At 39.9% G+C, this 12408-nt stretch overlaps 1 protein-coding gene across 5 annotated transcripts in view; it reads left to right on the plus strand.

Moving 5' to 3' along the window:
* Window positions 1-12408, plus strand: part of adad1 (adenosine deaminase domain containing 1 (testis-specific)) — a 52239-nt gene that overhangs the window by 6038 nt on the left and 33793 nt on the right. For 3 of the 5 annotated variants that reach the window (XM_067599966.1, XM_067599965.1, XM_067599967.1), the window contains exons 6-13: window positions 195-320; window positions 3435-3558; window positions 6155-6325; window positions 6606-6681; window positions 6860-7016; window positions 7595-7829; window positions 10706-10838; window positions 11324-11413. In XM_067599966.1, coding sequence (XP_067456067.1) covers window positions 195-320; window positions 3435-3558; window positions 6155-6325; window positions 6606-6681; window positions 6860-7016; window positions 7595-7829; window positions 10706-10838; window positions 11324-11413 — 1112 coding nt within the window. Of the gene's footprint in view, window positions 1-194; window positions 321-3434; window positions 3559-6154; window positions 6326-6605; window positions 6682-6859; window positions 7017-7594; window positions 7830-10705; window positions 10839-11323; window positions 11980-12408 lie in introns of those variants that run through there. The other 2 variants (XM_067599968.1, XM_067599969.1) reach the window with 2 other exon arrangements.

A 12408-nucleotide genomic window follows, 5' to 3' on the forward strand; every position in this document is an offset into this window, starting at 1 on the left:
CTTTCTAAAATCGACTTTAAATCCACATTTTAAAGCTGTTGTTTAAAAATTATGCTCCACACCACCCTTGGGGAGGTTTGCATCTTCGTCCCCTGATGAGTTTGCATCCCTGTTTAATGTAACAGTGGATTTACCTGAGATCAAATAATGCCCAGTTGCATTTTTATCTCTTTTATATTCTTGTTGATTTTCAGAAAGGAAGAATTCCGCCAACCTCCAGTTTCCACAGGCCGTCAGGGATCAGCTCACTAAACTGATGAACAGCCACCCAGAGTTCTCTGTCTGCGCGGGCACCACGGCGGCATTCATCGTTCAGACTTGTAAGTGAGCTCTCACAAAGGGAAAAAAAAAAACTCTGGGATGACCTGTTCTGAAGGTCGGTTAGTAAAAGGCTGTTTGTACAACTTGTAGTTTCATTTGACTTTTATCATCCTTTCCTTTAAGCTGATATTTTCATTATCAGATGACTGAGATTTATGATACAAAAACTCATTTCCATCTTTCTGCCAACTTAAATTCAGTCGCTCGGTCTTCCCTGGTATCAAGAAGAGAGACCACATCTTACTGGCCTCCCTTCACTGGTTACCAGTCAAATACCGACTTAAATACAGATATAAGATTCTTTCTTTTTAAAGCTGTGCATGGATTGGCACCAGACTGCATCTCTTGTCTCCTCAGTCCATATTCCACATCCAGAACCCTCAGATCCTCTGATCTGTTAATCCTCTTTGTTACACGTTCTCAGTCAAAATCTGAAGGTGACCCAAGTTTTTTTCCCTTGTTGCTCCCAGACTGTGGAACAGTTTGTCCCTCACTGTCAGATCTTCCCCAACCTATAGAAACTTTAAAATCCTGGCTTAAAGGTCCAGTGTGTAATATTTAGTAACATCTAAAAGAACAGACTTGGTAAATCATATTGAATAGATTATTTATAAGTATATTTTAATTAGTGTCTAGTCAGCTGAAAATAATAATTGTTGTGTTTTCGTTACCTTAGAAATAAGCCTTTTATATCTACATGAGAGCGGGTCCCCCTCCACGGTGGTCGCCATGTTGCATCGCCATGTTTCTACAGTAGCGCAGAACGGACAAACCTAACACTGGCTCCAGTGAAAGCCTTACGCGTTTTAGATTCAGTGGGCGACTACCGGAAATGCACCGGTTTTAAAACGAAGAAGAAGAGCGAACCAAACATTTTGTATCGTGAGAAGTTTTTGAAACCAAAATCTGATAAATGGAGGATCATACTTATTTAGAAAATCACAGGAGCGTGAATTGTCGTCGTCAAAGAAACGAAAACACGAAGAAGCGAAACGAAATCGGGACAAGCGATGGCATAAAACGAGGATAAACCCAGATGGAAATCCCTGATGAGAGAAATGTTTGCAGACTGACGCCGAAGTTTCCTGTTTACTGCTGGACAGGTAAGAGTGTAATGTATATTTATTTTGCCCTTCTGGTAATGGTTCAAAACCTAGATGATGTACAATGTTTATTAGCAGTACATTAGTTTCCCTGAAAAGAAACGCCGCCACATAATGGTAATGGTACTGTCTTCCACAGAAGCAGTTTTCCCTGTAGCTGCTGCTCTACAGTATTAGTCTGTTCAATCAGACTAATGATTTGATAGATGATTCTGTCTTTATCAGAATCAACTCTGAAGAACACAGGATAAGCTGTCAAAATGTTTGTGTTTGAACAGTAAAAGCTGCATGTTTATGTTATCCTTTTATTGTCCAGATTGAAAAGGATGTCCAAAAATGTTTCTGTTAAATAAAAGATACTTTTATTTACAAATGTCATTATTCTTAGTGTTGTTTTTTTTTATATTTTTATTTTGTGGTTCAAACTAGTGAATTACAGTTCACATAACCTGAAGTGGCAATGAAAATTAATCCATAACATGTTCTACTGTGCCCTGTTCTGAGGATCAGTGGTATTCCAACTTCAATACTGTTTTATCTTGCTTTATGATATATAAATAATGACAATATAAGTTAATGGTGGAAGTGGTAATGACAATATACTGACTGCAGGGAAGTACTGCATTGTATAAGTATATATTAATGTTTTTCATTGCAGTTATCACAGCACATCTGATGAATATCTTTTATTTGGTAAACTTGCACATTTAAATTGAACAAATGTGAATATATAAACAAAAAGTTTAATAATTATCCAGAAAATATATAAATATAGGAAGTGTATAGAACTAGTATAAAATAAATAAATAAAATATCATAAATGTAACAAATAAATATGAGATGTTTTGATGCCTTGATGATGAACCAGGGAACTTGTCCCTGATCCTCCAAACACAGCAACTGGGGAAGACAAGTCGGTTTCCCTGGCCTACAGAGCCATGTGAATAGCATGTGAGCCTGTGAATGCATAAAAAGCATTTTCAAGACAGTACTGGGAGAAGTGCGGTATTATTATTACACAATCTGCAGGGTACTGGCCACCGCGTTTCCTCTCCCGGTCTGTAGGCATTCCAGCAAACGGTGGGACACCATACCTGCACTGATGCATCATCAAGGCATCAAAAATGAATCCTGGGTGCCTCTGAAGCAGTTCACTGGTGAGCTGCCTGTGCTCCTCCAAGGTCATCTCTTCAAGAAGTCTCTGAAAAAAATAAAACACAGGAAAAACACAGATAAGGCTTTATAAGTCATAAGTTTCATGATATGTTGGAAATATGGTAAAGATAGAGCAGAATATGGATTGTAGGCTGTCCAGTGTTCCCAAACATGTTTACAACAACAACATGATTTCTAAAAAAGTCAAAATATTGCTGCTCGATACTGTTCCTATATAGTATTTATATAATTATTCAGTAGTGTTGCTGATGTTTTCAGTAGCGTCTTTTATACAGAGAACCCGCATTATAGCCGTAAAGAGGATCCAAGGGGAGGACATTTCTCTTCGTTTGATAACGTTAAAAGTAAAGTTAGACTTTTCTGTCGGCTTCCCGACTCATTTTAAAAAGACGAGAGAGAAAGAGAGAGAGAGCAGCTGTGGTCGAGTGAGCTAGAGGGTGATCGCTGGTAGTGAGGAAGCCGGTGAATCAGATCGATAAACGTTGTTATTTCCTGATTGTTTTACAGCAGTTGGCTTCTAAAGCACAAACACACCCACACAGCTACTCAACCCTGCAGCTGTACGCTGCACCCTCTGATTTGGTCTGAATACGGGCCAAACAGAACAGTGAGGCGGATTACAGGCGCAGTATTCCCGCCTTGAACGGGCTGTGTAAAAGGGGCTACTGACTCACATTACAGAGCTGTGTTGCTGATTCCATTTGGTCTGCTCAGGAAATAATTATCACACTGCTACTTAACAATACTATAACAACAAAAACTAAAATGCATACAAACAATCTTCAGGTAAGTACAGATACTGGACAGTATTTACCTGTCTTTTCTGTTTTTTAGCCGGCGGATGCGAAGTGGTCGCTCTCGGCACCGGGAACTTCAATACCAAAGAGAGCGCATCGATGAGCGGACGCATTGTGCATGACTCGCATGCAGTGGTAACTGCAAGGAGATCACTTATGAGGTTAGTTGCAAACACAACCGTGTGTAAATCTGTTATGTTTTGCCTAGAAATGAGTCATTGCCTCCTCATTAGCCTGTGATGCAAGTGTTGTACTGAACAGTGAAAATACTGTATATCATGACCCCCCGAAGGGCCCCAAACCGCAAGACTAAACAATTACAAAATTGTTAGATGTGGTTACATAAATGACATGTTTTCTGAATATGTTCCTGTTGCCAGTGGGGTACGTGAGTGTACACGCACACATATACTGTACATAGACTACATAACTACATATAATGTAGACACAAATGTGTCTGAGCACAACTCTTAATGTGGGTACATTTCCTGCAGGTTCATGAAGCAGTCCCTGATGCTCTGAGATCATGAGATAATGTATGTCTTGTCAAATCTGATTGTCATTGTTAACAAGCTGTGAATACAAGTACATTCAAGTTTATTTCACATTAAGCCACAAACATTCATTGTAAAGTTATTTTTGAACATAACAGTGACAATATCCTGGATCAGTTGTCCTGTTGTTGTTTTCTGAAAGGATGTATAGCTTTTGTAATTTAATTTAACTTTATTTCAGACATATAGGTCCATATCAGTATAAAAATGATAAAATACAATACAAGGACAACAACAAAGAGAGATAATCATTGCAGTTCAATAGTCCACATTGATTAAAACAGAGACAGACATTTGTTCTAGTGTTCCCAAAAATAAGAGGAGTACCTTGTGTCACTTCGTGTAGGCTCAGTTAAGGCCATTATGATTACATCTTTTTAATCAAAGAAATGACACATACATTTGTACATAAAATTCCTCAACACAGCTTGAAAGGTTGGAATATTACAAACATGACTTGCACTTGTCCATCTTGGGAGCTCGAGCAAAATTCTGAATGCAGACACATTCAGACACACTCATTCCATCCTGGCCTGAAATTATACTGTTTAGCCCTGTTTGACAAAATGATTTACTGCAATTATTTAGACAGTTCACAATTTTATCATACATTGTATTTAGATCACTATTCTGGGTTTGGTTCTTGCAGTTAATGTTGCCACACAGAATAGCATCAAGTGGTATATCACTCCTATTACTTAGGAGCTTGTCAATAAGAACGCATCCTGCTTTGTTCTCAGAGCTCTGACCTAGATGCAAGCCATGCGAGTTATATGACACAACTCTAATAGTCCTGAATCACCATCATATCTACAGTGCAGCAGATGCCTCAGGCACACACACATTCCTTGCGGCAGTAAGTGTTTTCACATTTCTTCATAAGTCGTATGTTTCCCCCAGCACTGGTTCCAACAATGCTTCTTGTCTTCTTCTCCTTGGGAGGATTCAGACGGGGTTTGGACCGTATAGTAGCATTTCCAGTGACATGTTTTAGATGGCGGCCCTCCTTTACCACACAGCTCTGCACAGGTGACACTGCTGCGCCGTTATTCCGCTCTGCATGCTCTTTCTGCTGCACCGGTAGGCAGGACCGAATCTCCAAGCGCCTGCGTTACACTTTTCACACCCCAGCGCGGGGCCTCCTCTCTGACCTGGGGAAAGGGTGCACTCGCTCCACCTAAACCAGGTTGCTCCAAGACCGAGGCTTCAGACGCCTTCATTACACTCTCTATACCCTGGCTCAGGGCCTCCTCGCTCACCGGGGAATGGGCACACCCCTTCCACTCAAACTGCTCAGTCACTCACAAGTGTTAGTTTCTATCCGCTGTTACTACATGGAGATCCTTGCAGACATTTGTCTGCACAAACATAACCTGTTTCATGGTAGAAATGTTCAGTTTTCCCAAGCAGGCAAGAAATGTCAAGGCTGTTGAAAGTCACTGGCTGAAATTCATCTAAATAATGAGACATGACACGAGGGATGTTTTCACCAGCCTCATTAAGTAATTTCAAACAACTCTTAATGTTATTTACATTTTTTTGTGGCCCTTTATGTGATACAAAGCGTTCAGTGGAGCTTGGGCAGAGTTCAAAAAGAACTTTCTTGGAACGCTCAATCCAGTCCAATAAAATAATCTTCCACAATAGTTTTGCCATCGACAGCCATGTAGATCTCTGGTTTTATTCAAGATTTACTCAGAGCTGCCAGCTGCCTCCGCCATCTTGTATTTGTGTTTTTATATATCAGCATTAAAAATTTATATTGCTCTCATTTATAGAAACTGGTATGTTTTAAATTAAGAAAACATGCAATAATTTAACACAGCCGCTTAAATTTAATAGGTTTTTGTTTAGCACTGGTATCATGCAAGTGTTGATAGGGTAAAATAGTGGTTTATATTTAATCTGGTTTTAATACAGTAGGTTTAAAATTGAGAGCTAACCTCAACAATGTCATACTTTAATTTCACAAATATTTTAGGAATATTTCCTGTTTAGAAGCCATACATTTTACTATTTTGAAAATAGTGCACATTCAACTCACATCTCTTCAGCTGAAGTATAGATTGTTTCACCGGATTATTCAAGAAACAATTACCATTTTTCCTCTACAGCAAAGGTTTTCACCTCCGGACACTTTTACCACAAACATGCACTATTCCAGATGTAAGATCATGATGAGCCATTCTCATGATGTTGTCAGGTTTCTGTACCGGCACCTGCTGATGTTCTTCAGCAAAACAGCCAATCTGACGGAGAAGTCGATCTTCCAGCAGAACAGCATGAGTGGCCTCCTCAGCCTGAAGAGTGGCATCACCTTCCACCTCTATGTGAACCAGCTGCCAAAGGGCGCTGCTCAGATCCCCTCCAAGCTGTGAGTGTTTGATTCTCTGATTCAGGAGGATCCTAGGATGATCGCACTGCTGTTCTCACAAGGTCTTGGAGAAATCTTTTAAATTATGGGATAGTTTTTTAGGTCTTGAGTAAGGGAATGGTCATAGCACAATTGGTTATAAACCCTATTTTGTAATAGAAGCATTGCTGAGTGAAACAACCTGAAAAAACCGGAAACAACTTGTAAAGTAGCATGAATCATATTTCTATGAATTCAAATATTTCAAATTCTTTTCCTTATCTCCCTGCTCTATTCTCAGGCGCCTGAACCCGCTCTCCATATCAGCATGGCAAGTCAACAACGAGATCAGCCTACACCTATCAGTGGAGGGCAAGGTATTGCTCTGTTACTTTCTCTCATAGGGGATTTTTAATGTTGCTTTTATGGTATATGCAAGTCGAAGTATGCTACATATTTCTAAACACATTATGGAGTCTTCATAATGTAAGTCACATTGCACATGTTAACTGTATTATTGCTTCATTACCACAAACTGATTTGCTTCTTTTCAAGGTGTTCTCAGTTTTCTCATCAGCCTTTGAGCACTCTGCTTCCAAGGTGGTTAGCATGTCCACCACAGACAAAATTACCCAGTGGCAAGTGTTGGGCTACCAGGGAGCCTTGCTCAGCCATTTCATCGAGCCCGTCTACGTCCAAAGCATCCTCATAGGCAAGTCAACAAGTCAAATCATGCTCCACAGAATAGGATTATCAGGCTTTTTCCTGCGTAGGGAATTTGTTTTTACTGGTTCACTGAACTCTTTCACTTAATTGTGATGGTTGCTTATAGTGAGGGCAGAAAAAATAATATTTTGCCGTCAAAATGGATGCTGTATTTTTTTAAAAAACTTTTTAACTAATTTGAAAATCGTGCATTTTGAAAATGAAAAAAAAAAAACGGTATATAAGATTTGAGTCCACAACTTTGTACATAAACATTAACTAGTCAAAGTCATTTTCCTACCAAACTGCCTGTTTTTTAAGCTGTATGTACAGTATACATGTAGTATAGCCACCCATAGCCAGATGAAGGTGTGACCTCTATCCATGCACTTGCAAGAGATCATTTTGGGGTACTTGATGAATCAGCACCTCTCTGACACAGTATCAATATTAACTTAATTGGATAATCTGCGGTATTTATTTCAGAGAAAGGGGATGTCTATCAAGGTGTAATTGACCATGGAAAATCATGATAGTAAATTATTTGTCTGTTACCTGTTCTATGCTTTTAATTAAATCTTCCAGGTGACTCAGGTTGCAGTGATATTCGCGGCATGGAGATCTCTGTTAGCCAACGCGTGGAGGGGATCACCTCCCAGCTGCCCATGTTCTACTGCATGATGAGGCCCCACATCAGCTTGGTGCCTTCTGTGGCTACCAACAGTGCCAGCGGTGGTCATTTGACCTATGGCATCAACTGGAGTGAAGGAGACAGCTCCCTAGAGGTTGTGGATGGTCTGGAGGGAAGGACCATAGAGGAGTAAGGATGGCTATATGGCATGTCAAGAGTATGGTGTCATACTGTATGTTAAAAAACAAACAAACAAAAAAACGCATGAAGCTTCTTTATCAGACACTTGCGGGCAACTAGTTTGTTTTCACATGTTTTTTTCCATTCTAAAACTGTTTGATTGTTTGAGATCGCTAGTTAGCCAGCAATAGAGACAGAGTGCGAATAAGTCCCGCCCACCCCAGAGGGGAAAATAAGTCATTGCTCTCAATTGACAAATTGAAAGGTGCCTCCTTGTCACTTCTGTCTGTAAGCAAACAATAGAAAGATGCCTAAAAGATGCTGTGTGGTGGCAGCTACCCAGAACTAAGTCTTTATAAGCAGCTGAACCAAAAAACGGAGCCTTTTAAGAAGAAAAGTGGATACAGAGCTGTATGGTGGAACAGACAGACCCGAACTGTGCTGCATGAACAGCCTGCAGCTCAAAAACCTCTGTAAAAAATGACACATACAGTATACCTGGACATGTTGCTAGTCACAGAGAAAAGGCAGGTTGAAAGTCAAAACAGAACAGCTGTTTAACTAGCTAACCTGCATTCAGCTGAAATGCTGACTGCAAAAAGAGCCTGAATGGGAAATGATTGCATGTCTGTGCGTGTAATTTCCCTGACTATGTGACTATGTTTACAAACTGAAGTTGCCATATCAGCTATAAAAAGTGTCAAGCCAGACTGTTGAATGTAGTGCAGTTTCCTATACAGTTGTGTTGTCTCTACTGTAGACGTGATGTCAGCCCTTGAATGTATTGTACCTTAATGTAACAGGTTTCAGCATATGCTATAAGCTACCTTTTCCTCTCTGATAGACATAGGGTACTAAAATAATCCTTTACATGCTGAAATCTAACGTTTTTAGCTAGCTACAGGCATTTTGTTAGCATTTCAGTTGTATATTATGGCGAACTATTGTTTTTCCCCTCCGGTGGGTATGGTTTTCAGAGTATGACACGTTGTGTTCTGTCTCTATAATTGGGTAGCATTTATTTAAAATAAATGGGCATAAACATTAGGTTAGGTTTCATTAGGTGTCAGTTTCAGTTAATTTTGCTCTCTGGAGAGAGACACCCATGAACTGGTAACTAACTGGTTAATTTTTGAGAAAAGTTGATGTAGCTTTCATTTATGAGAGCTGTCCAGCAGTCAGGGGTCAGAACTAGCCTGTCTGCCATGGTTAGCTTAACATTTAGCTCATCCCTCTTCACCTCAAAGTGTTTTCAGTGTCTTTAGTCACAGTAGCTCTCAATGGCATGACATACTCGGGCTTGAGGTACCGGACTAGCTCTCTCAATCTCTTGCCCTCTACCACACTGATTGTGTGGTAGAGGGCAGCATATCGGTCTCAATCATTCGGCACACCAACTGGATGATGGCCTAATAACAAAGTAACACCTACGTTGTTATTACAGAGAGACTGTAGGATTAGCATGCTAGGCTAACAGTCCGTCAGCTGTGTGACTGTGCAGAGCACAGACACTGTAAACAAGGTTGCTGCGGCGCAGTGTTATGCCTTCCTCCTGTTTTGGTTCCTCCTCTCTTGTCCTTTGCAGAGGGAACAGATGGGTGACGCAGGAAGTAAAATAGGTTAAGGATTTAAAATTTTACTCCGGACTTGTTAAGGCAAAGTCTGTATTCCTTAAAAAGAAATTTGCGGTCCCAGAAAAAGTTGAAATTGTGCAGTGAATGGATGGTACATGCAGTTGAAAGCCATGTGTTCAGTGCCAACAATCTGCTGAATCTCTCAACTCCTCTTCTGACTGGCAGTAGAGGACACCTCAGCATTCAGAGAGCTGACTGGTGAACAGAACAATGAAGTCTTGTTTCACATCATGTGCACTATGATGTTTTTCACAGTTGGATTTGCCGCCATGAAATGCAGGATTCTTTCAGTCATGTCAGAGACCATATCATTGGGAAAACAGTAGTATTTTGGTGTTGTTTTTGGTGTTTTGCACATGCCTCTTAAATCTTTTAAAGCATAATCACCCACAATCAGAGTTTGAGGCCCAATCATTAGCTTTCCCTGTAGCCTTTTACTTTCTGATTTACTCTCAGTCCTTACCCTGCTGTGTGAAGATGAGAGGTTATTCGGGTCATCAGACGGAGATCCAGGGTCCTGCAACAGTGGAGCAAATCTGTTGTCCAGTTGCACACTTGGTTGTTGGGGAGGTTTGTTCTCCCTTTCGCAGCTGTCCAAGGCTGTGACCTACTAAGAACAGGCGTTAAAGAGACACTGTGCCTGAATGATAATTAGGTCACTGGGCTCTGCCTGTTACTGGTCCTCTTAGGCTTTGCGCCAAGAAAGTTCCAGGGAGGACTACCACTCGTAGATATATTATCCAGTACGCAGCCCTCCTGTTTCATGGTAATCTTGTTGGTGGTTATTAGCCATGTGTTGGCATGCTCTTGTCCACTCTTCTCAGTCCATGGTAAAGTGGTGTCATTCCCACGTAGTCCATTCACTTCCACGTTCACTTCTAACTGGTGAATTTTGGTTTCCAGCGCTGCAATGTTCTGTAGAAGTTTGTGGTAGTCATCCGTGGAGAAGGAGGCATCTTGCTGCTAATTAGCTATAACTAAGTGCCATGTATCCAGTCACTACAGTACGGGCTTATGCTGTTAGTAGGCCATACTCATGTAGTACTGAGGAGGTCATAAAAATGTTGAAATACGTATAGCCTACTATACCTACAAACAATTACAGTCCAGTTATTTAGCTTTATAAGATTTTTGTCAAGCTAAGTTGAAGTGGCGTGGCAAGTTTCTTTGTCAGTCAGCTCTGTAGGCAATAAATAACTTAAATTTACTTTTCTGCTTATCACTAGCTATTTCTTTACACTGTCATTGTAGGTCTCCCTTTAAGAGTGGTCCTGCTCTGGCAAGCCGTCTGTGTAAAGCAGCAATGCTGCACCGCTTCAAGTTGGTGGCCAAAGAGGCCCAGAGGCAGGATCTGCTGGCCACAAGCTCCTACAGAGAAGCCAAGGTAATCCCAACAGCTCCTCCCTACACCTGTGTAATGTGTATCAAAGTAACACTTGTATTACAGCATTAACATACATTGCAACACTGATCCACTGACATTCACTTTGTGTGTTCATCAAAAACAGACTCTATTTTGGAATTAATCAGCACACTGACATGTAGTATTAAGTGTAATTCGCAGTTCCCAGTTTGCCAACCACTGGTTAATCTGCTCCAGTCATATAGTTCATTTAATTTTTTCAGTTGTTTTTATTTTAGAAAAAATAGCTTCCTGTGTGGTCTGACTAAGATGTCTATATATAATGGTTCTTCCTTCCTTAAATGAGAAGCACTATATTTTTGCAATACCATTTTTTCCTAACCTCTCTACATTGTTTGACACCTTCAATTGATTTTGTGAAGAAAGTTGTACATTTGCTTTCAAAACATTTTCTGTAAGATGTGTCATAGATTCATATTACTTCTATTTTTATTTTGTCATTGAAGAGGATGGCGAAGCCATACCAAGAGGCGAAGAATGTGCTGAGGGCTTACCTCCTGCAGCAGGGCTTTGGTTCCTGGTTGGTCAAGCTTTCGGTTAGTGATAACTTCAGCATGTGAATAAAGACACTTTATCACTGGAAAAAGTCTGCATTCTGGGAGCAATTGTGTTCAAAACTTTAAAAGCAAGTTTACTTTGCGAGAAACACTTGTTGCTGGTAATAAGTTTCTGTTGTGGTTCGTTCATGTTTTAAGAGCAGTTTTGTGTTTGTGAACTCTGTCTGTGGTCTTCAGCCCTGAAGATTATTTTCAAAAGAGAAATACAAATACAATAAATTTGTATTTTCAAAAAAAAGAAAGCCATTTATAAGGCAAACAACATTGTTTGCAGCCCAGAGCAGGCCTTTTTCTGTTACGCTTCTTTCAGTTGATATATTTATGTATATACACTGAATAGGGGGATGCGCTACCTGTATTGTTTTACTGTTCAAAATAGTATTTCATACTATTGTGTGTAAAGGAAATGACCTTGTAGAGTATATGGTCATAACTTTTGTATCCTACTTTTGCAGTCCTTTATGGTCCTGGAGGCTCTGCAGCATTACAATTAAATTATGTTGTAATTGTTACATAAAAGACCAGCGTTTGGTCTCATGAAGTTATTGTTTTGCGTTTTCAGTTCCTTATTTTGGTCCATATTCAAGCAGTTTGATTTAACACTCTACACGATTACAGTCTTAGTAAGTCATGGCTAACACAAATAATAGAAATCAATAAAGATAAATAATTCCAATTCAAATGCTGGAACAGAGTACATTTTTATCTTGCAAAAATGCAAAATAACCAAAGAACACTTTAAAAGTCAGAGCTGACTACACGTGTCATTGTATTACAACATCCACCAAAAACTACAGAAATTTAAATTTTTAAAAAAGCTGTCTAAAGCTGTGATAATAGGAATAGGAAAGTGTTTGCACAGCTTAAAGTGTTCAAAATATGAACATTCAAAGTAGCCTCAGTACAGGTAGAAAACTGTTATCAAATCAACATCCATGGACTAATGTCTAGGGTTCACATTTGAACTGGTACTG

This window comes from Thunnus thynnus, chromosome 9 (assembly GCF_963924715.1).
Source record: "Thunnus thynnus chromosome 9, fThuThy2.1, whole genome shotgun sequence".
Lineage (NCBI taxonomy): Eukaryota > Metazoa > Chordata > Actinopteri > Scombriformes > Scombridae > Thunnus > Thunnus thynnus.